The 21,825-nt window shown below is 33.3% G+C and overlaps 3 protein-coding genes and 2 long non-coding RNA genes across 9 annotated transcripts; 3 read left to right on the top strand and 2 right to left on the bottom strand.

Moving 5' to 3' along the window:
- Nucleotides 1–231: 231 nt before the first annotated feature.
- On the top strand, nucleotides 232–1,925 carry LOC104747790 (uncharacterized). 4 transcript variants are annotated; one of them, XR_015581501.1, is made up of 4 exons: nucleotides 232–587; nucleotides 803–1,000; nucleotides 1,202–1,296; nucleotides 1,441–1,925. It is a non-coding gene; the product is annotated as an uncharacterized LOC104747790 (long non-coding RNA). The 4 variants fall into 4 exon arrangements; XR_015581500.1 differs by having other exon boundaries at nucleotides 735–1,000; XR_015581502.1 differs by having other exon boundaries at nucleotides 735–1,000; nucleotides 1,202–1,303.
- Nucleotides 1,926–3,028: 1,103 nt separating this feature from the next.
- LOC147927439 (uncharacterized) lies at nucleotides 3,029–3,900 on the bottom strand. Its single transcript, XR_015582576.1, has 2 exons — nucleotides 3,796–3,900; nucleotides 3,029–3,434 (listed from the first exon to the last, which is right to left on the bottom strand). It is a non-coding gene; the product is annotated as an uncharacterized LOC147927439 (long non-coding RNA).
- Nucleotides 3,901–4,322: 422 nt separating this feature from the next.
- On the top strand, nucleotides 4,323–8,262 carry LOC147927438 (transmembrane E3 ubiquitin-protein ligase FLY2-like). The gene is made up of 13 exons (XM_087489125.1): nucleotides 4,323–4,996; nucleotides 5,295–5,367; nucleotides 5,472–5,599; nucleotides 5,693–5,808; nucleotides 5,906–5,966; nucleotides 6,096–6,162; nucleotides 6,240–6,317; nucleotides 6,427–6,587; nucleotides 6,672–6,731; nucleotides 6,823–6,916; nucleotides 7,111–7,278; nucleotides 7,367–7,695; nucleotides 7,792–8,262. Exons 1-13 carry the CDS (start codon nucleotides 4,874–4,876, stop codon nucleotides 8,008–8,010), a joined length of 1,677 nt encoding a protein of 558 aa, XP_087345251.1. The 5' UTR covers nucleotides 4,323–4,873; the 3' UTR covers nucleotides 8,011–8,262.
- Nucleotides 8,263–8,378: 116 nt separating this feature from the next.
- Nucleotides 8,379–11,782, bottom strand: LOC104747792 (mitotic checkpoint serine/threonine-protein kinase BUB1). Its single transcript, XM_010469484.3, is given in 15 exon segments — nucleotides 8,379–8,765; nucleotides 8,868–8,989; nucleotides 9,079–9,213; nucleotides 9,295–9,349; nucleotides 9,473–9,630; nucleotides 9,717–9,806; nucleotides 9,883–9,954; nucleotides 10,051–10,154; nucleotides 10,386–10,473; nucleotides 10,570–10,665; nucleotides 10,805–10,895; nucleotides 11,013–11,170; nucleotides 11,356–11,415; nucleotides 11,417–11,504; nucleotides 11,623–11,782. Coding segments are annotated over 15 exon segments (1,581 nt in total). The 5' UTR covers nucleotides 11,697–11,782; the 3' UTR covers nucleotides 8,379–8,575.
- Nucleotides 11,783–15,690: 3,908 nt separating this feature from the next.
- PIA1 (PP2C induced by AVRRPM1) lies at nucleotides 15,691–17,617 on the top strand. 2 transcript variants are annotated; one of them, XM_087488920.1, is made up of 5 exons: nucleotides 15,691–15,940; nucleotides 16,386–16,628; nucleotides 16,749–17,025; nucleotides 17,110–17,264; nucleotides 17,357–17,617. In XM_087488920.1, exons 1-5 carry the CDS (start codon nucleotides 15,908–15,910, stop codon nucleotides 17,492–17,494), a joined length of 846 nt encoding a protein of 281 aa, XP_087345046.1. In that variant the 5' UTR covers nucleotides 15,691–15,907; the 3' UTR covers nucleotides 17,495–17,617. The 2 variants fall into 2 exon arrangements, with proteins under 2 accessions (XP_087345046.1, XP_087345047.1); XM_087488921.1 differs by having other exon boundaries at nucleotides 15,780–15,940; nucleotides 16,752–17,025.
- Nucleotides 17,618–21,825: the final 4,208 nt, after the last annotated feature.

The raw sequence follows: 21,825 nt of genomic DNA, 5'->3' as shown, positions 1-21,825 counted from the left end.
AATAATAATAATAATAAAAAGACATTAAAAAAAACAAAACAGAATTCAGATTACAAACAACATTAATCAGAATAGTTATAACAAAACTATCCTAGTCAATACTATAAAAACAGAATGCGTTTATCTCCAGGCTTGACACCTCAGCCTCAACTTTCAACCTTGTATTGATACATCGGTTAAAATCATTTGCCAATAAAATTATAACAAATAATACAGATCAGCTTTTTCTTTGTGTAGGTGGACACAACAAAACCTAAAACCAAAGAGAGAGCTTTTAATCCCACTGCAATAACCAAAATCAAAATTCTCCTTCTAATCTGTTCACGATACTTTTCCAATCCGATTTGTGTGACTTGCGAACATTTTTCCCGATTTTTCAATCGATTACTCCTCTCACTCAATTTTGGATTTGAAAAATTGGAATCGCTAAGTTTGTTGCTACGTTTTGGTTCCTGTACATCACTGTTTTGACAGTTATGGGTGTGAAGAGGTCACCGAGCATGTGTGCTTCCATCGGGATTCTAAGGATCGCTTGGCCTTTCGGTGGTATGATCTTCGTTCTCATTTCTACACCGCTGGTATCTTCGGTAAGTCTAATCACCTTCTCAATCTTATGATTTCACTCTCTGATTTTGAATTTCTTCAGATTCTTCGTACATCCTATCTTTAGCCAGGAACAAATTAGTGTTTACAAATGTATAAGTCGGTATGATTCAATGTTAGTTTCACGGTAGGGATGGAGACTTCAAATTTTGTTTCTATTGGAAGTCTGATTTTGGGATGAACTTTTGTTGGGCATAAGCCGATGAAAAATCGAGTACCAGAAAAATGTTGAAATCGATTGTGCGAAGAAACGACGCGGTCACTCGGATTCATTAGTGGTTAGTCATTTGCATACAAGATACATAGTTGATATGAGATCCATGGACTCCACAGTTTCAAAATTCAATCGTCTTCGGGATGAACAACTATACTTAAAGCTCCTTCACCTTGTCGATGCGTAAGTTTCACTTCTTAGTAGATTTGTTTTTCATAATGGTTTAGAAGAAAAGATTTTGAAAAAACACGTGAAATGGATGTGTTTTTGTACTGCTCCTAAGTCCGTTGATGTCTACCTCAAGCTTCTTGTCAAGGAGACCAAATGGCTTGTTCTAATCTTTTTATGCTTATGTTTTTCTGTTTGTTGGCTGAATGGTTGCAGGTAAGCTCATGGCAGTTGGTGAGATTTCGACAGTTGGAAGATGGTGTTAGATAGTGCTTTCAACTAATGGAAGATGGTGTTATATAGTGTTTGAGGTTGCATGTAATTTCAGATTTCGTTAATAAAATCTGATATTAGTTTTAGCAGATTTTTGAGTCATGTGTTAGTGTTTTTCCACCATTGTTTATTATGACTATGGTTCTTATATCTTCTGAACATATGCCTCATGATATTCTCAGAAACATGGAGAGAAGAAAAGGAAAGAAGAAGAAAAGAAAGAGAAAGTAGAAGCTGAATAAAAAGCCGTTAGAATAAGACGCAACAGTGTATTTTATTTGGAAAGAACGAAATCTCTGTGTGCATTCCTCTTCCTTTACTTCATCGGCCCAGATTATCAAGATGGTAATCAGAGCTCGGATCAACTCTCTTGGGATGTCTACTCGTCCCACGCAATCATGGCGCCCCCCTCTCCTCCATACTTGGTTTGAAGTGTTCCAACCAGAGTATTAGCTCTATTTCACCTCCTTGTATTATTATATTACTTCCTTCTTTCTGTTCGGTTGTATTCGCAGGGTCTGCTGTTTTCTTGTTCGGTTAGGATGGTGTTCGACCAATCCTTTGCTTTTTTGGGCCTATGGTTATGTTGGACTTTTAAAGCCTTGTAAGCTAAATTTTAATTAATTAAAACAATATTAAAAGAAAAAAGAACATTCCAAAAAAAAAAGTCTCACAATGAGCTAATGGAGATGAAAGAGAGACTGGAAAAAATCGAAGAGACAATAATAGAGATTGTTTTAAAATCAGAGACACCTTCAGGCCTTCAGGAAATGCTCCAACCAAAACCTTCAAAGATTATTCTCTACTTAACAACTCATTTTATGAAGATTAGTTATTTTAATGCATGTAATCTAGATTATGTATGTTATGTGTAATGAATGTTTTTGATAATTTATACAATAAAGAAATTATATATAATTCCAATTAATTTGAATTTGCAAAATCAGGGTTAAAATATATGAATTATATATATATATTTAGATTAAATTTATATAGTGAAAAGAAAATGCTAAAAGACTACTTATACACTGAAAGAAAACAAAAACTACAAAAATAATTTCGCTAACAACAAAAAAAACTATATAAAATTTAGGTGATTAAATTTTTATAAACTACAAAAGTAATACACCATAAAATCAACCTACACTAATATATCTCCAACAAAAAATAAATAAAATAAAATAAAATTTGAAATTAACGTTGATACTGATTTTATATATAAAAATACCAACTAATGACAAATTGAACAATATTTAAGTTCCACAATTGAAGATTTTATATTATAGTTTATAATCAGTGAAAACTAATCAACCATCTACAACTTAAAAATTACTTTGACAATTAACCTAATCCATATGCTATTCAACATAAATATAATAATATTAAAATAATACACAAAACCAAACTAAAGTAAAAATATGTCTATGTAATTTGACAATTAATAACTTTTCTAACAATAAAAAAACACTATATAAAAGCTATGTGATTAAATTTGTAAAAACTACAAAAAAGTACACCACAAATTCAAACTACGCTAATATATCATATAGCGAGATATATTTTTTGGATAATTTTTTTTAGTAGAAATATAATATGTAATAAATCATATTGTTTAAAATCATTATTACATCAAACAAATGTTTGCCAAGCATTTTTGAAGAAATTGTTTGGCATCAAGTGGCATTTTGACATCAAACCAATGTGTGCTTAGCATTTTTGATTAAGTTGTTTGGCATCAAGTGACATTTTGAGGGAACACCATGTCTTATATGATTGTAGAGCAATTATTTGTCTAAACCAAAATTTGTTAAGCGAAATATTATGTACCAAAGTCATCGTATATAAACTAAAATTACAATCAAGATAAAAAAAAATCGGTTTCACTTTGACTACCATATAGTTTATGTGAACCGAACCAAACATTTCAAAAGGAAAAAAAAAAAAACAAATCATTTTAAACCTAACTACTTAATCGGTTCAATTCAGAACCGACCGAAACATATGATGGGGCATATACCTCTAACTGGGTCATAATCCACTAACTAACTCAAATTTGGTTAATGACTCTGTCTCAACGTGAGTTTTAGCTCATGCTCCCGTTGATTCTCGCCGTCCGTATCTTGATTCTCACCAAAAGAAAAAAAAAATCCAAGGATGACATCTTTTAGGTAATACCCTGCATTCATACCATAGTGAAATTACTTGTTGTTTTCGATTTTGTTTATTACTCTAGCCAAAAATTAATGGGCATGTAGTCCTCAAGTCTAACTTCCATATGTTTAATAAGTAAGGGCCCAACATATCTACTGCTAATAAGGAAATGGAATATCAAAAGGACATTCACTATCAAAATCAAGAGTGGTATTTAATCAATAAATCGAGAATAATCAATGAAAGAGTTTGTGTTCCAGTAAATAACTTAGATTTTTTAAAATGAACTGCTCAAGCCAGAATGAACAATGGTGGAGAAACACTAACACATGACTCAAATTTCTACAAAAACTAATATCAGTTTTAATAAAGAAACCTAAAATTACCTGCAACCTCAAACACTATATAACACCATCTTTCATCTCTTGAAAGCTCACCAACTGCCATGAGCTTACCTGCAACCTCACCCAAAAATAATAAAGCTTCCAAATCTATCACAATAAAACCAAACTAAAGTAAAAATATATCTATGTAATTTGACAATTAATAACTTTTCTAACAATAAAAAAACACTATATAAAAGTTATGTGATTAAATTTGTAAAAACTACAAAAAAGTACACCACAAATTCAAACTACGCTAATATATCTTCCACGCAAAAAATAAAGAAAATAAAACAAAACATACATTAGGGTTAATAAGACTATTTATACAATTAATTCTGCTAAAATTAAATGTAAACATTTATAAGCTATCCTAGATTTGACTTTAAGATTTCTATTTTTAGTTTGTTAGTGCATTTTGTATCTTATCATTGTATAAACCATAGTTTTTACAATTAATCCAATTCAAAACAAAAAAAATCATATTTTCAATAATTCAGTATATCTAAAAAATAGTTACAAAAAGTATCACGCGCGGCTCTAACCTAGTTATTATAATGTTTTGGGGGACTTGAGAAAAAAAGAGAGAGAGAGAGAGCAATTCTTCTGCAGAGAGATCATCCATCTTCAAAGAGTGAAACTTTTTACAAAGGAAACTCCTTTCCATCTTTTTCTTCTCTCCAAACATAAAAAGTTTTCAACTTTCATTTCACCCAAAAACGAGGAATCGATACAGAGAGAATCTACTCAATAGGAAAGAACCACCATTATTTCAAAGTCAATTTGCTGTTCTATGATGATTGATTGATTGATACCACAAGTTAGCAGAACAATTGCAAGAGTTTGTTTCTCTGTCATAATCTCTTCTAGTTGTGGTGTTTGGTGCAGACGACGACAATATATAATCTTTGTATTGGGCAGTTTGTTTGTTGGGCTCTCACTTTCTCTCTCTGTTCAGCCGATTTGATTCTTCGTTTCTTTGTTGTTTGACTTCACTTGAAGCAACCTCCCTTCTTTTTATTGATCTCTTCCTTTTTATGTCTTTGATGAATCGTCGGCATTGTGATTTTGGGGTTGTGATATGAGGAAGCTTGGGGTTTGGGGATTAGGGTTCCTCTGCTTTTCGATTTGGTTTGCCGTTTTGCTGCAACAAGCTCATGGACTGAGACCCATTAGGGAGACAGCTCGATCCTGGGGCGATGAGGTTTGTGTTGATTTGATTGATGATTCCATTTGCTTTTCAATGTTCCTTGATTTTGTATCCGTGATTCATTTTCTGTTCAATGTGCTCGTTGACTTGATTACCTTATTTATGGAGAGACTAGAGAGAGAGAGAGAGAGAGAGAGAGAGAGAGAGAGAGAAGAGCTGTTGCAATAGGTGAACTTATGATAGCTCAGAATCTAGGATGGGAAATAAGACTGCAGTTTTAGGAAATTGTGTATTTGAGGCTGAGACTGGAAGGGTTTCAAGGCTGAGAGATTGTTTTTGTGATCTTTTGCAGTGGCTCTTTGGCAAAAAAGAAAAAGGCGGAGCAGGACCTTTTTCTGCTTGGAATATAACAGGAACATATAGAGGTTTTTTGTGACATTTGCATCCTTCATTTTGCTTCTGCGTCATATTCTATGCTGATGGATGGATGATGTTGAAGCTCATTGATTTTCCGTGATGTCTGTTTCAGGCACCTGGAAGTTTCTAGATACTGTAAATAGCTCTTCAAAGTTCCCAGATTTCAGAAAAGAAAGCGGTAACTCTGTCATTGAATTAGTCACAAGTCCAACAAAAATAACTGGTGTACATTATGTTCAGGTCAATAGCTCTTTATTTATAGTCTGCTTATCTTAAAAAAAAAAAGAACTTTGCAAAATCAGAACTTGGTTGTTAACTTTTATTGCGGAACAGGGTGCAGTTGTTTTCCATGATGTGTTTGACAATGAACACAATGTGGGTGGTGCCCAAATTAAAGTGGAAGGTGTATATATTTGGCCCTTTAGACAGCTCCGTCTTGTTGCTAACAGGTATACCTAAGATTATTGATTTACTTATTGCTTTTTAAAGATCCAGTATTGGGAGGGTTCTCTAGTTAAGTTCTGTAAGTGTTTAATGATTCATCAGCGGAAAGAAGGGTGATTCAGGACTAGAAGACGATTATCTTCTCTCCAACCCCTATCACCTGGTAATTCATGATGTGATCCACTTTGCGGCAAGATTATGGATCGTTTTTTCTGATTCTTCGTTACCTTTATTCGATGCGTTAAAACGTTTGGAGAGCTTATTAGAGTCAACTTTCCTTCTGTCTGGACAGCTTGGAATTTTTTCCTCCCAAGTGTTTCAAGAATCTCCAAGAGACAGAATATTGAAAAAGAAAACTTGTGAGTAGGATCTGGATTTGTTTCCATATATGTTACACTTGTGCTACATTTGACCTTCATTTGTGTTGTATTCACAGCTCCAATATATGAGATGGAGAAGCACTGCAATATCGAAATAGCAGCTCAAATTTCCCAAACCGTTTCTAGTGAAAACAGTATGTATGCCTTCTTTTGTCTTCTAACATTTGAGGTTGAAGTGATGATGCTAGCTCAGTTCTTGCCTTCTTAGTTTAATTTAGTCTTGACTTTTACTTATTTTGGTAGATGGGGGGGACAAAGATCATTATCATATCGACGGATTGATGGAAAGTCCTGCAGTAGATGATGACAAAGATTGTTTTTCTCCCTTGTCGCTGAATGCGACCTCCGTAAACGTTGAAGTCTATTATAACAAAGCTGTGAACTATACATTGATGGTCACTTTTGTATCCTTTTTTCTAACCTCTTTCCATTCCATCATAACATGGACACACTTTTTAGCGAATTCCTTAACTTGTTATTGTACTTAGGTCTCCTTCCTACAGGTTCTTTTGTTGATCCGACAAATGGAGCACAGTAACACACAATCCGTAAGATTCTTGCTTTTTTGTTAATCTGATTTGTTTTTTTAGAAGAGACTGGATGCTAACTTTGGAATAACTCTTCTTGTATGTATGCAAGGGTGCTGCAAAGGTCTCTATAGTAATGATCGGGCAACAAGCCATCATGGATTCTTATTTATGCCTTTTACATCTCACAGCTGGGATTTTAGTTGGTATGTATTTTTAAAAATAATCTCACACTTGTGTTTCCTCTTTGTATAGTATAGATGGTAATCTTCATAGCATTTCATAGTCTGTGTAAGCAAATTTGTGGGTTTTCACAGGAAAGATTGAGAAATGCTCATTCTTGAGTCTTGACCATGTCATGTCATGCTTTTCTGAACCACTCCATTTTATTCTTATGCAGAATCCCTTTTTAACGCTTTTGCAACGGCTGCGTTCTTCAAATTTGTAGTGTTTTCGATATTTGAGATGAGATATCTTCTGTCCATATGGAAAGCAACCCGGCCTTCAACCAGTGGTGAGGGCTGGGAAACAATGAGGCGTGAGCTCTCCTTTCTGTACAGCCGTTTCTGTGAGTATTTGATTTCTTTTGTGTTTGTTCATCAAAGTAAAGGCTCACAGATGTTTGATGTATCTCTCATCGTAATGATTCTCAACAGATGGAATCCTTCTTGGAGGCATATTGGTAATGTACGAGTTCCACAACTACATGCGGCCGATCCTCCTACTCATGTATTCATTTTGGATTCCCCAGATAGTTGCAAATGTTGTTCGTGATTCTCGAAAGTCTCTGCACCCTTATTATATCATGGGGATGACTGTTACACGACTTGCTATACCCTTGTATGTTTTTGGATGCCCGAAGAACTTCATGCGTGTAGGGCCCAGCAAGGCCTGGTGTGTAGGCCTGTGCGCATTCGTTGGGTCTCAAGCTGCTCTTCTTCTTCTTCAGCATTATTTCGGGTCTCGTTGCTTTGTCCCTCGGAAGGTTTGTTGGTTCTTCTGATGCCTTCTTTTTTAGATCGATAGTAAAATAAATTGTCTTTACAGGCAAGAGTTGATGTGTTTACTTCTGATTTGGCAGATGCTACCTGAGAAATACAGCTACTACAGAAGATTCGATCATGATGTAAACCGAAGCAGGGACTGCGTAATCTGCATGGCCACGATTGATCTCAGACAACGTATTAATGATTGCATGGTAACGCCGTGCGAGCATATATTCCACTCGGGATGCTTACAGAGATGGATGGATATAAAGATGGAGTGCCCAACATGTCGTCGCCCACTTCCTCCAGCTTAAGCTTCGGTTCCCTAAGAATTGGCTATTATTAACGAACTGCACCCACATTAGTTGTAGGTACAAGCTGCTCGAATATTGATGTTCCAGGCTTTGGCTCCTTGTTTGGTTTCAGACAGGCCTTGGAAAGATATTAGATGAAATCAGAGCATAGATAGAATCTGGCTGAGTAGACATTTGTATGAATTGTGTAATAAGTCTCTTTAATCATTTGGTCATTCTTTCAACATAAATAGAGATTATTTTTGACTCAAACTTTCTAGCAACGCCAGAGTCTATCTTCTTTAACACTAGCAGACGACTATAATCAACAAGTCAAGAATGACTCTAAAACTTACATCCCTTGGATGTTTTCTTAAATCCCCCATCACTTGCACTTGAAACTTAATTTACTCCTTAATAAATCACCCCAGACTATTTTAGAATACAAAGTAGGAAATATAGATGTGTTAGATAGATACATTCAATAATTTGAGAGGCAAACAAAGTCTCTGAATGTTTCTTTCTTTCTTTCTCACTAACAGACTACCCACTATACAGAGACTCTTTAATTACTGCGTGAAGATGATTACGAAGAGCATAAAGAGACACGTTGTTTGGAGAGTAACTCGTTGAGCTTCTTCATGAGCTTAGGATCCGCGCATATATACTCTTCCATTGACTTTCTCAGATTCCTCAGTGTCTCTGTGTCATCTTCACATGTCTCTCTGTTGAGCAGCTTCGTGAACAGTTCCTTCCACATATCCACGTTCCAGTATCTGAGCAAACAACTTAGTGAACTGAATACCAAATCTTTATACCACAGTAATGTTTTTTTTATCTGAAAGACAAAATAAGCAATGTTCTTTGATTTTTGAGACCTTTTAAATGAAGTTCTTGGCAGATTAATGTGGCCACCGTCCAGCGATTGTTTCTTATCGATCTTTATGTAGGTGTTGTGCAGCATCAAGTGGACGATTGCACAGAGTCCATAAGTGTCCACCTATATAACACATGAGACCTCGAATGGTTTAAAGTCTAATCACGCAAAGACATAATTCTTGCTGAAACAGTGTGATTTAAAAGACTTGCCTGGAACTTCCAAGGTTTTTTCTCCTTCATCTCCATGCAACGGAAGCCTGAGGTACGACAATCTCCTGTAAACTCAGTGGTTCTAGGAAACAGTCTCAAGTCTATTCCTCTACCCCAGTCAACAAGACAGAGACCCTGAGACAGAAATGATAAATTGGATCAGATTCTGGACATAACGCACAAAAATCAAAACTAGTGGTCGCATAAGGGATATACCTGATTGCTCGAAGAACCTGTTTTCTCATGGAAGTCTGTCTCAGTTAGGTTTTCTCTGCAAGTAATTCGTGAGGTATCTCAGTCTCTGCCACGATCGTAAACATACAAGTACATGGCTTCATGATCAAAAAGTCTAATCTACAATCTAATCAGCACTATTGGAACGGAATAAGCTTACGTAGGATATCGGATCAGCAGATTGTCTGGCTTGAAATCACCATGAATGATTCCAACACTGTGCAAAGTTTCTAGCATGTACAGCATTTCTATTGTGTAATACATGCACAAAACTTCTTCCATGGACTTGCCAACAACGAGATATGAGTTTATGACATCCTTAAACCACAAAAAGAAGGTAAATTAAACAGGGAATTATGTTTCCGTTTTGTATATTCAGTCCGTAAGAGTCCACAGAAACCTACGTGGAGTGTCCCATGTGATAGATAATCGCAGACAAGTATACTGTAGTCCGAATACACTTGCACTCTCTGAGCCAATCCAAAACTTGATCTCTAAAACATAGTATGAGAGCAATTAGTACGGTGTGAAACACCTGTGACCTGGTAATATTAATGGAAAAGGACATACTTGGCTCTCTGGGATCCTGCAATCAAGTTGGCGATACATGTGAAATTCCCAAGGAAAAGGTGGTTTTTGTACCTGTGAGAAAGTAGTATATGCAATATGTGATGTGAGCTATCTGCCAATTGTTCCATTTTGCATCATACTGTATTTGAAAAAACTTGAAGGGTCTACCTTTAGAGCAACTACTTCATCAGGATTGCTGTCAATGTATGCTTTGAACACTTGAGCAAAAGAACCTTTACCAGCACAGCCCTTGATCTGGTACTTCCTTCCACCTAGCAAACAGAAAGAGACCAATGTATTCAAGTCATATATTGTTACATTTCTTTTGTCACAGAGAAGAAATATTGTCCCAGGTCAGAACAAAGCGGGAATCAATTCCTATTACACAAATGAAATACATGCTCAGCCCTTTTCTAATATGAAACAATGCATCTTTAACATTGAAAGAAAACATTATTTATCCTGCAAAGGTGATAGACTAGATTGGTATGACAAGAGTATACCTATGTCAATGATATTGTTTCTGGAATAATTCTTCAAAGAAGACAGGTTGGCTTTTCCGGGGAAAACTTTGTTGCTTGCATGGTACCCCTGATGCAAAAACATAAAGAAATACACTCAGCGGAGACGCCTCCCTATAAAAGTGAAAATCATGTAAATAATATCATAAGTTTCCATTTTCCTTACATCATATTTCACAAGCTGGGGTTTTATCTTGTGAATTAAGCTGTCCACAGTGGAGGTTTCCCATGGATTTACAAAAGCCGTCTCCAAGTCAGTGGCCTGGTCATCATCATCATCATCATCAATTTGCCAGAAAGAAAAGGTAAGATACATAAAAGAGAACTCCGTTTAATTCTCAACTAAAAGCTAACAAAGTGCAGCAGAGAAACCAAATGTTACTAGTTAATGTTAAACAAACCTTTACAAGGGAAGGTGCTTTGGTCCTCTTAGAGATTCTTTGTAAGAACAAAGAGTGAGCCTCTTTTAACCTGTCAAATGGTTCAGCTTTCCTACAATTTCTCCAAAAGACAGATAGCAGAAATGAGCAACAGATCAGCACAAAGACACGAAACTATAAAAAAAAAAAAAACAAGAGGAAGAGGCCACAAGAAGAAGGAGAAAGAGACCTTGAAAGACCAGTTTGATAAACCGAATTCGCTCTTCGCCATAATCCTTTGACCTCAAGAAAAATAGCATACCATTCATAGAGCAACGCATGCCCTGTGCATATCTCCTTCTCTTCAACTTCTCTATAAACACTCTCGAAATCTTCACATCCCTCAAGCTTTAAAAACCAACCAACCAACCAACCAAAATTGAAGTAAAAATTCAACCAATTAGTGCGATTCGGGGATATTAAGTAACAATCCCATTATCCCAAACCCTAAGTATGCGAAATCAAAAAACAAAAACAAAAACAAATTCGAAGAAAAGCTCAAACAATTTGGGTTTTAATAGTAAATTAATTACGTAGAGGAACCAGATCTTGAGGAATCTGAGGTCGTTTCGGTACCGAGCATCTTGCTTAACAAGTTGAGATACAATCATGGAGAAGCTCATCGAGATCTTCTCCGGAAGTTTTACCAGAGTAGAGATCCTCCGTCGCCTTTTTAATCTTCCTGTGAAAACAAACCCCAAAACAACACACAACATCCCAAAAGTTAATCAGAAACCCTTTTTGACACATAATTTCACAATTGATTAGATGAGAAGCAGAGAGGTGAAGTAGTATTTTACAAAACCCACGGGAAGAGCGGGTCGTCGTCGGCGGTGTTGGATTCACCGGCGGTGTCTCTGTAACCAATTGTCATTTTTTGCAGTCGTAGAGAAAGAGAGAGAGAGAGAGAGAGAGAGAGAGAGAGAGAGAGAGAGAGAGAGAGAGAAGAGGGAGTGAAGCTTTTTCAAAAATCAGTTTCGAAATTCAAAATTTGTTTTTGTTGGATCGATTCTATATAGCCCAATAGTGTAAATGGGCCTCTGTGTTGTTGTGTGTTATATTGGCCCGTGTATCAATCAAGTGAGACACAAATGAGTAATCCCGACCCACGCGCTGCATGTCTTTTTCATTTTTATGCAAAAAAAAAAAAACCCAAATCGGAGGGTAGGGATGTTAAGAATGGGTTTTTACCCGATGGGTACTCGGGACCCATGAAAAATAAGAAACCCGAAGATCTGATTTTTATGTTAAAATTTCATGGGTTTTAAATGGTTCGGGTACCCAATTTAGAGAGTCTTATTTGGGTTTATCTTATTGGGTTATGGGTACCCATGAGATTTAAAAAAAAAAAATCATATGTGATAAACGATGTCGTTTCTCTTCTTTTAGGGGGGTGTATTCAACTTGAATTTTTAAGTGATTTGTGTGAAACTTATAAATACTATGTTATTCAATCATGTATTTTAAAAAGTCTATTAAAATCCACTGTTATTGAACTGATGATTTAAAAATCTACTTTAAAATCCACGGTTATTCAAAATAGTTTGTGGATTTGGATTTTAATGATTTTTGAGAGTCTGGAGGATTTAGGTGGGATTTGTTTAGTTAAAAATAGAGAAATCCAAATCTCATGGTTTTAGGTGGGATTTGAAAGAATTTTACAATAAATCATATCAACTTCCCTAAAATCATTCAAAATTCCAAATTTTCTAAATTCCATCAAACTTTCTAAAATCATGGTTTCAATACACCCCCCTTAGTCGACACTCGATAGTTAACTCAATCCTAAAACAAAGGGGGGTGTATTCAACTTGACATTTTAAGTGATTTGTGTGAAATTTACAAATTCTATGTTATTCAATCATGGATTTTAAAAAGTCTATTAAAATCCACTGTTATTGAATTGATTATTTAAAAATCTACTTTAAAATCCATTAAAATCATTTGTTATTGAACTGATGATTTAAAAATCTACTTTAAAATCCACTGTTATTCAAAACAGTTTTGTGGATTAGGATTTTAATAACTTTTAGGATTCTGGAGGATTTTGGAGGATTTGTTTAGTTAAAAATACAGAAATCCAAATCTCATGGTTTTAGGTGGGATTTGAAAGAGTTTTACAGAAAATCATATGAACTTCCCTAAAATCTATCAAAATTCTAAATTTTCTAAATCCCATCAAATTCTCTAAAATCATGGTTTGAATACACCCCCCTAAAATTCCAAAATCGATTCAATGTCTCCGCCACCGTAAGTCTCTCTCAGCCACCGTAAGAAAGCTTCTTCTTCTGGGTTATACTTCTGTGTCTCCACTGGTAAGAAAGCTTCTTCTTCTTCTTTGCGTTATACTTTTGTGTTCTTCTTGTTTGAACACATAATTAGGCTTGATCTCTGATTGTTTCTCTCTGTCTCTTTCAAACAGATTTACCCATGAATACTCCCAAACATATAAGATTTTTTTTTTATTTTTATTTTTTATTTTGTCATACACATAATTATCTCCACATAATTTAATTATCTCCACCATCAGTGTAGTATTACATCATTTATTTTATATGTTTGGTAATTCACATTAGCTATATGCATTCTAAACATAATTAAATTAAATTATTTTGGTAACATTATCTCCACTATGTTAATGGTTGACTAATCAATTAACACACTTAGATGTGAATTACCTACATAAATAACATATAAGTAATTTGTTATGAACAATTTGTTTTAATTTTTATTCTTTATATATATATAGAGAGTTATATTAGAATATGTAGTTTGGTGATTTATAAGTTATATACTCCCTCCGTTTCAAAATATAGGATGTTTTAAGCAAAACACGCAGATTAAGAAGACTTTACTTTTAATAAGTTTAACCAATCAGAAACAATAATGCATAATATAAACTACTAAACTAATCTAAAAGTTGCATTGAAATTTGAAAACATCCTATATTATGAAACAACAAACTTCTCTAAAACATCCTATATTTTGAAACGGAGGGCGTATTAATCTTTCTAATTTCAAACATCTTAATTGTACAATTAACTCATTGCACTAACTATACTGTTCTTATATAACAAAACAAAATGCATTACACAATCAGATCAAATTAGTTTTGTAACTTACTCTCAAAATTGTACATGACCTACACATTTGTTATCAACAATTTCCCTATAAATAGCAAACACCTACTAATCACCATCATATAACAAATCTCTCATAAAAATTAAAATTCTATATATAACATCATTTCTCAATATAACTAATGGTGTTTCAAATATTTTTTGTATATCACTTTTGAAGATTTGAAAGCAAATGTTGGTTTTAGTTTGTATAGATTTCATGTTAGTATGTTTATAAGAAGTTCAAGTGATTGCATGTCCCTTCTTTTTACATGTGTATTATTTCTTAATTCTAAATACATTTTTTTTCTTTAATTGAATTTAATCATATCATTACTAAAGAAAATAAATATCAAATTTAACATTATAGTACAAAAAGATAAAGATGTATTGACTTATTAAATCATACATAATGGATTGAAAAACTTTATCATGATAAATGTTTTTACTAATTGTTAAAGCGCGCATTAATTAAACCGTATGTAACTCCACATACAACTCTTCTATTCATGAACATTAATTAAACTTAGTTAAGAGAGAGATCAATTTAGAAAGGACACTAAGTGGCTGAAGATGAACATGATGAACATTGCCAAAACAAATTCATGACCACAAAAACCATAAAACCAAATCCAAATTTTTACAAGCAAATAGGATGCTTTTCAACGTTGATAAATAAGATACACAATGTCATCGACAAAGGTTAATTTTTGTAAAAAAACTTCATCCTCTTTGGCCTTCAAGATGCTCCATTGGTCCATTATTTCCCTCTTCTTCTCTTCTGGAACCTGACCCCAAACCATTTTCACTGTATCTCCACCCATGCCACGGTTAGCAACCAAATTAAGCAAAACAGACATTACAAAAAAAAGTGTAGTATTACATCATTTATTTTATATTTTTGCATCAGATTTACATTAATAAATGATTAATGTATTTATTTTAAATGATGCTAAAATAATCTGCATCACTTTAATAAATGATTTACATTTTGTTGATGCAAATAATTTGCATCGGTTGAGACAAATATATGTATCGATTATTATAATTGAAGTTATAATGTATCAGTTTTTTAAAAAATGATACTAATTTTGTATCAGTTAGTATAAATGATTTTAATATTTTGTTTCGACTATAGTAAGTGATGTTAAATATTGATGTCAATTCTAAATAGCTGATGTTAAGATTATGATATCATTTTTAAGAAATGATTCAAATAATTGTATATTTTACAATTAAAAGTTAAATCAAATATGAATAATCAATAAATTCGTGTTAGTTTCAGAAATAATTATAATAATATTGCTATTTTCAATAATCATAATTATAAATAAAATAATATTTTAAAAAAACTTAAATTTTATAGAAAACACGGATACATAGTTTGAAAAGCTCAAACTGATTTGTTTTTTTCCGATCAATAATATTTTGAATGACATGAAGTTGTGTACGAACTAACATTTTTTTTTTTTTTTTTTTTTTTTTTTTTTGTCAACCATTGGGCCACAACTGGCCGGCCCATTAGCCAAATTCCTACATTCGTAGGAAGCGGGACTCGATCCCTGGTGTGATTGTGCCTTCTACAAATGGACTTACCTCCTGCCACTGCACTAAGATCACTTCACCAACTAACATTTTTTTATGTCAAAACAATGTTTTATTTTTTTGTCGGCAACGTGAGAGAATCCATCAAATAATAAAAATAATAGACAGATCATTGAAGAGAGAATTTGTTTAATTTACTGGATTGATTAACATGGATTAATTAAAAAAAGAAAAGTCGTCGGCGGACCAAAGTAAGGTAGCAAGCAGCCAATAATGAGATAATAGCGTCATCGGCTGGTTCACATGTGACACAACCTCACAAGTCATTTATTACATAAACTTCATCTCTCTTTCTCTGTCTGTCTTTTGAATCATTAACATAATCTCACAAACGCAGAGAAATAACAAAATCCTTCTCACAATGACAGGCAGAGAGATTCTCCATAAGATGAAGGTATTGCTTCAGCTCAACTCTAACAAGTCTTTTCTATTTTTCTTTTAATAGCGTACTTAATTGAGAAAGTTTCAAGGGGGTCAACTCAAGGATCTTGATTTTGTGATCTGATCCTTCTACTTCTATATATGTCTTGTTCTGTTTCACAACCTATTTATATATGTTTTTGCTTCTCTGTTCTAACTTCTACGTAGAGCCGCTTTAAGGAACCAAATTTCCAAGCATTTGACATGTTAATTACTAAAGCTTGTGTTAATCTCGTGATATTTGTGCATTTCCTATTATGCTAGCTCTTTTGGTTAGACATATTATATATTTAGGTACAACAGAACTTTGGATTTATGCATGTGATTTTCGTTTGAAGAGTACTCCAGAGTGTTTATTATACAACATGCGTACCATGGATCTCTTTAACTTGTTGTTGTTTTTTTTGGTGTGAGGATAGCTGAAAGCTGGATTCTGTGGATCTGAGACGGGAAGAGGTAAGAGCAAGATGTGGAAGAACGTCGCACACGGTTTTGAGTTTGTGAAAGGCAAAGCATGCCATCCAATGGAGGACTATGTTGTGTCTGAGTTCAAGAAAGTAGACGGCCATGATTTGGGGTTGTTTGCTATCTTTGACGGTCACTTGGGGCATGATGTGGCCAGGTACTTGCAGACCAATCTCTTTGATAACATTCTCAAAGAGGTACGTAATTTGTTATAACTCTCATGTTTTAAGGCATGATTCTGTTTTTTTTGGTTTTTGTCAATTAATTTCTAGCTAGCTAGTTGTGTAAATGTTTTTGCTGTTTCACTTTTTTCTCAGAAGGATTTTTGGACTGATACGGAAAACGCTATAAGGAATGCATACATATCAACCGATGCTGTGATACTAGAGCAGTCACTTAAACTTGGCAAAGGCGGATCAACGGCTGTGACAGGCATTCTGATAGATGGGAAGATGCTAGTGGTTGCTAATGTTGGAGACTCACGGGCAGTGATGTCAAAGAATGGTGTTGCCTATCAACTCTCTGTTGACCATGAACCAAGCAAAGAACAAAAGGAAATTGAGAGCCGTGGTGGCTTTGTTTCAAATATTCCAGGTAAGTGTCTTTGAATTAAGAGAAATATATAAAGAAGAAGATGTGAAGAGGAATTTTGATAGAGAGGATTCTTGAATGTATCAGGGGATGTTCCAAGAGTCGATGGACAGCTAGCGGTTGCGAGGGCGTTTGGTGACAAGAGCTTAAAGATACATCTTAGCTCAGAACCAGACATAACACACCAGACAATCGATGATGAGACTGAGTTCATCGTTTTTGCGAGTGATGGAATTTGGAAGGTATTTAAGATCGATCTCTTTGCATCTTATCATCATAGTACGTGATGGAATTGATTAATACAATGTTGTTTGACGAGTATTGTATTTAACAGGTGATAACGAACCAAGAAGCTGTGGACGTGATCAAAAGCATAAAAGATCCACAAGCGGCAGCCAAGGAGTTGATAGAAGAAGCAGTCTCTAAGAAAAGCAAAGACGACATCTCTTGTATAGTTGTAAGGTTCCAGTGAGTCTAAATTTTACCAATCCAGTGTGTGAGAGAGAGAAACAAAAGATATAAACGCCCAAGAGCTCTTGTAAAAACATATGGCCAAAAGTGAAAGAGTTGTTCCATGCTTGGTTCATGATCCAAATACTCTATCGTCCTCCTCATAGTATGAAAGCGCTAAAAGTAAGGGGGTCTATTTACACAGAAGAGATTAGAGATCTTATTATATAAACTTTAATGACAAAATTACTAATTAACAAGATCGTGACACATGTTACTTATATTGATCAGATGTTGACATGTGTCAATTCTAAATTTACTAAAATATTTAAAAAAACATGTGTCAATTCTAAATTTACTAAAACATTATAAAAAACTAAAAATTAAAAAGTAAAATTTCTAAACCTATTGTAAACAGGAAATATACTAGAGAATTTGTTAGAAATTCCCCTTTTACACAATTACAACATGTTAAATTAATGTTTAGAATTTTTAGTATTTGGAGTTTAGGGCTTAAAATTTAGTTATTTTATACATAGAAAATAGATATTTTTTAAAATAGACTATATGAAAAGGTATTTTTGAAAATCCTCCAATATACTAACTATCAATATTTGTTTATTCTTTTTTAAAAAATATTTTAATTTAGTTATGTTATAATATTTTTAGATTTTAGTTATATTATTTAGTTAAATTTGATTTCTTATTAGAAGTTCTTGATGATTTTAAAATATCGTTTTATATTATTTTGAATTTTTTTCTTTAGTTAAGGATATTTAATATCAATGTTTGGGTTTTCTTTATTTTTTTAAATGTTGCAGTTTTTAAATAATTTTTTAGTTTATATTTTATATCTCTAAGTTATCTAAGACTTATATATCATCGTGCTTATAATTTTCAATTTTTATTTTTATTATGTCAAATTAACTATCTTTTAATTTCTCAAATTTTATTGGGTTGATCATAAACTCATTATAATCATGTAGATATTTTTCTTTTTATATCCGCAATATGTTTTGAGTAAAAAATTTTAAAGAAATATTTTGTGGTTATACAAACTGTCACAAACAAATTTTAGTGGTGAAAAAGAACTACGTCAAATTGAAAGTAAATGAACAAAAATTGGTTTAATTTTTTCACAAGTAATTTTATAGGTGGTGATAAAGAGCAAACGTTAACAATAAAATATTTTTGGATGTAAGAACATATTTTTAGTGGTAAAACATATAGTAAAATTGTCATGGATTCTAATAAGATGACGTTTTGACGGGTTAAATCCATGTAAAACATGAATAAGTTGCGGAACATTTTTGAAATTTGACAATATTGGTCTTTGGTTGACTACCTACTTCTCTACTTTGTTTTGGGTTTGACTTTCCATAATAATATTCGTAATGATGAATGTTTAAAAAAAGTTGGTGGCTGATAATATAACTTTAAATTATTGCAATAATTATATAATAATTTTAAAATATAAAAAGATAAATTAGTGTATTAAAGTAAAAACTTATCTTTAACTAAGAATATATATATATTTATTTCAGGAAAATATATTTCATTAAAAAAGTGTTAATAAATTCTTTTAAAATTTTATTTTAGTAGACATTTTAAAAATCCGCTCGATGAGCGGATCCTAACCTAGTATATAAGTTAGAAAAAAGTACTTAATATTATTATTAAGGACAATTGACAAAAATAGCACCAGTTTTAGTTTTTGTTCCAAACTTAGCACACACTCTTTAATATGACAAAATTAGCACAACTTAATATTTTGGAGAATTATTATTAAAAATAATAAAACAGAGAAATATATAAAAAACGCAGCAATCATCGTCTTCCTTATACACAAAACTAAAAAGTTTCCCTTTCCTTCCCGGCTTCTCCTCTCTCGTTGCAACACTTCTTCAATCTCAGATTTTAAACACAAATCATGCTTGATTTTGGATTATGGATGTGAATCTCGATTCTCCATTATCGGATCTGGATTCAATTCTTAAGTCTGATTGCTTTGTCCGATTGAAACTAGTAAGCCTACGCCATGTTTAATTTTCTTGTAAGCTTTTCTTCTACTTTTTCGATGTTTATTGGAACTAACGAGTACTAGATTTTGGTTAATTTCAGGGGGGAAGTTCATATAAAGTCATGGTAAGCTACAAAATCTCAGACTTTTTCTCCAGCATAATCAAATCGAAATAGTTCGTGGCGTTCTCTCTTTGTTGATTTGTCCAAGCAAGTTCATGTATGAGTAAGCAATTTAAGCAGTCGTGAAATTGAGCGATGTAGGTAAGGGTTTAGAATTGTTTAATCAGATGAAGCATGATCGGATCTCTCCTAATGTGTTTGCTTACAATGTTTCTTATCGATGGGTTGTGTGAAGCGAATAGGATGAAGGACACAGAACAGTTGTTCGACAAAATGCTTGTAAGAAGATTTTTCCCTCCCTGATAACATATAACACGTTGATTGATGGATTGTAAAGTTGGGAATCTGAAAAAGAGTTTTAAGGTGAGTGAAAGTATGAAAGCAAATGACATTGAACCATTCAACACTTGTGGGACTGTTTAAAGCTGAGAAGGTGGAAGATACATAGAATGTTTGAAGGAAATGAAGGATCAGAGGTTTGTACCAGATGCTTTCACCTTCTGTTTGATGGTTATTCGAGTAACAAAGAAATTGAGGCTGCTTTGGGTGTTTATGAGACTGTGGTTGATTCTGTTGAGTTAGGCCTAGCATTCCCCATTAGTTAAGCATTTATCTTTTATGTTGTTAGATTTAGATGCTACCTAATTATAAATCTTAAGCATGTTTACCATAAGATTTGAACCTTGCCCAAATACAACATTTTATTAAAAGAAACTCGGTTGTCTTATTACTAATAACATGTTGTATCTTTTTTTTAAGATTCTTTTGGTACTTGTATTATGTTTCTGCATCATAACAATGTCATGTGATTGAACTTCAAGAAGGATTATATGAAAATAAGGAAGGACTAAATGAAATTTGGGAAGGATTGTATGAAACCAAGGAAAGATTTTTTGAATTTTTTTAAAAAAGCTTAGATATCCTAATATCAGAACATGCGCAAAAATGAAATCATCACCCTTGCTAATGGATTAATCTTCTAATATTTGATACATTGAAGCAAAACCCACAAAAAAAAAAAGAGATTTAGGAACACATTCATTCAAATTTTGGAAGAATTAATATTCATGAACGTCTCATTAAAATTCAGGATAGTCTTCATAAACACAATGGTTGAAAGATTATGTGAAGCTTCTTATTCCAATCATTATTTATAACAAGAGAACCAAGCTCATACATAAAAGAAAAACATAGAAAACAAAAAAAAAACTCATTTTTCTAAATTAGGAAGAATTTCATAATGTTTAGGAAGTATTTCATAATATTTAGGAAGACTTTCTTGAATTTTAGGAAGCTTTTCCTAAATATCCAGAAATTTAGGAAGCTTTTCCTGAATATTCATAAATTCCAAAAATGGTTATGACCAGAACGAGAAGATCTTCCCCCATTGTACTTTGGCTTATCAACACTACTAGCCAACTCCATAATCGACGAAGTATAATCCGAAGAAGCCGAAGACATCAAAACTAACTAATTTTTTTACAATTTACCAACTTCTTTGTTCTCATTGACATTCTATCAAACACTTGGTATGCAACAATTTTGGTGTCCAAAGATGAGAAGATAGCACTCAAATACATATTCCAGCTTCAAGATTACCCATGCTTTTCCATTTTATTTACAGTTCAAATTCCACTACCCAACAATTCAAGCCACCACTCATAATCAAATTTCTTTTATTACCTAACAATTCCCAACAGTTCCAATATTTAACAGTACCCAACAATTTCAATAACCAACAATTCCCAACAGTTCATATTTCATAATAAGATTTCATTTAATACTCAACAATTTCAATACCCAAAGCTTCTTCTTCTTCTTCTTCCCTTCATCTCCTTCTCCGCAGATATAAACCCAGACCATAGTAGCTCATCTGATTACACTTGGCAAGGAAAAAACAACAGAGCTACAAATCCAATTATGAATCAGACTGGTGATGACAATTAACTATATTCAGAAGCCTTAATATGACAAATTTTCCTAATCCCTCAATTAAAAGCTATAAAGAATCACGATCTTGCCGAAAATCTCAAAATCTGAGATTAAAAAGAAATACACGAAGAAGAAGAAGAAGAAGAAGAAGAAGAATAAGAAGAATAAGAAGAAGAAGAAGAAGAAGCTTTGTCGGAAGGTTCATCGCGGAAAGTTTCACCGCAAGCTTCGTCGAAATCTTCACGAAACCTATCAAAACGTAAGTTTGATAATTTTATA

Source organism: Camelina sativa, chromosome 15 (assembly GCF_030686135.1).
Source record: "Camelina sativa cultivar CO46 ecotype springtype chromosome 15, ASM3068613v1".
Taxonomy (NCBI): Eukaryota; Viridiplantae; Streptophyta; class Magnoliopsida; order Brassicales; family Brassicaceae; genus Camelina; species Camelina sativa.
Note: the sequence above shows the minus strand (reverse complement) of the source record. Positions and strands in the feature narration are given on the sequence as shown.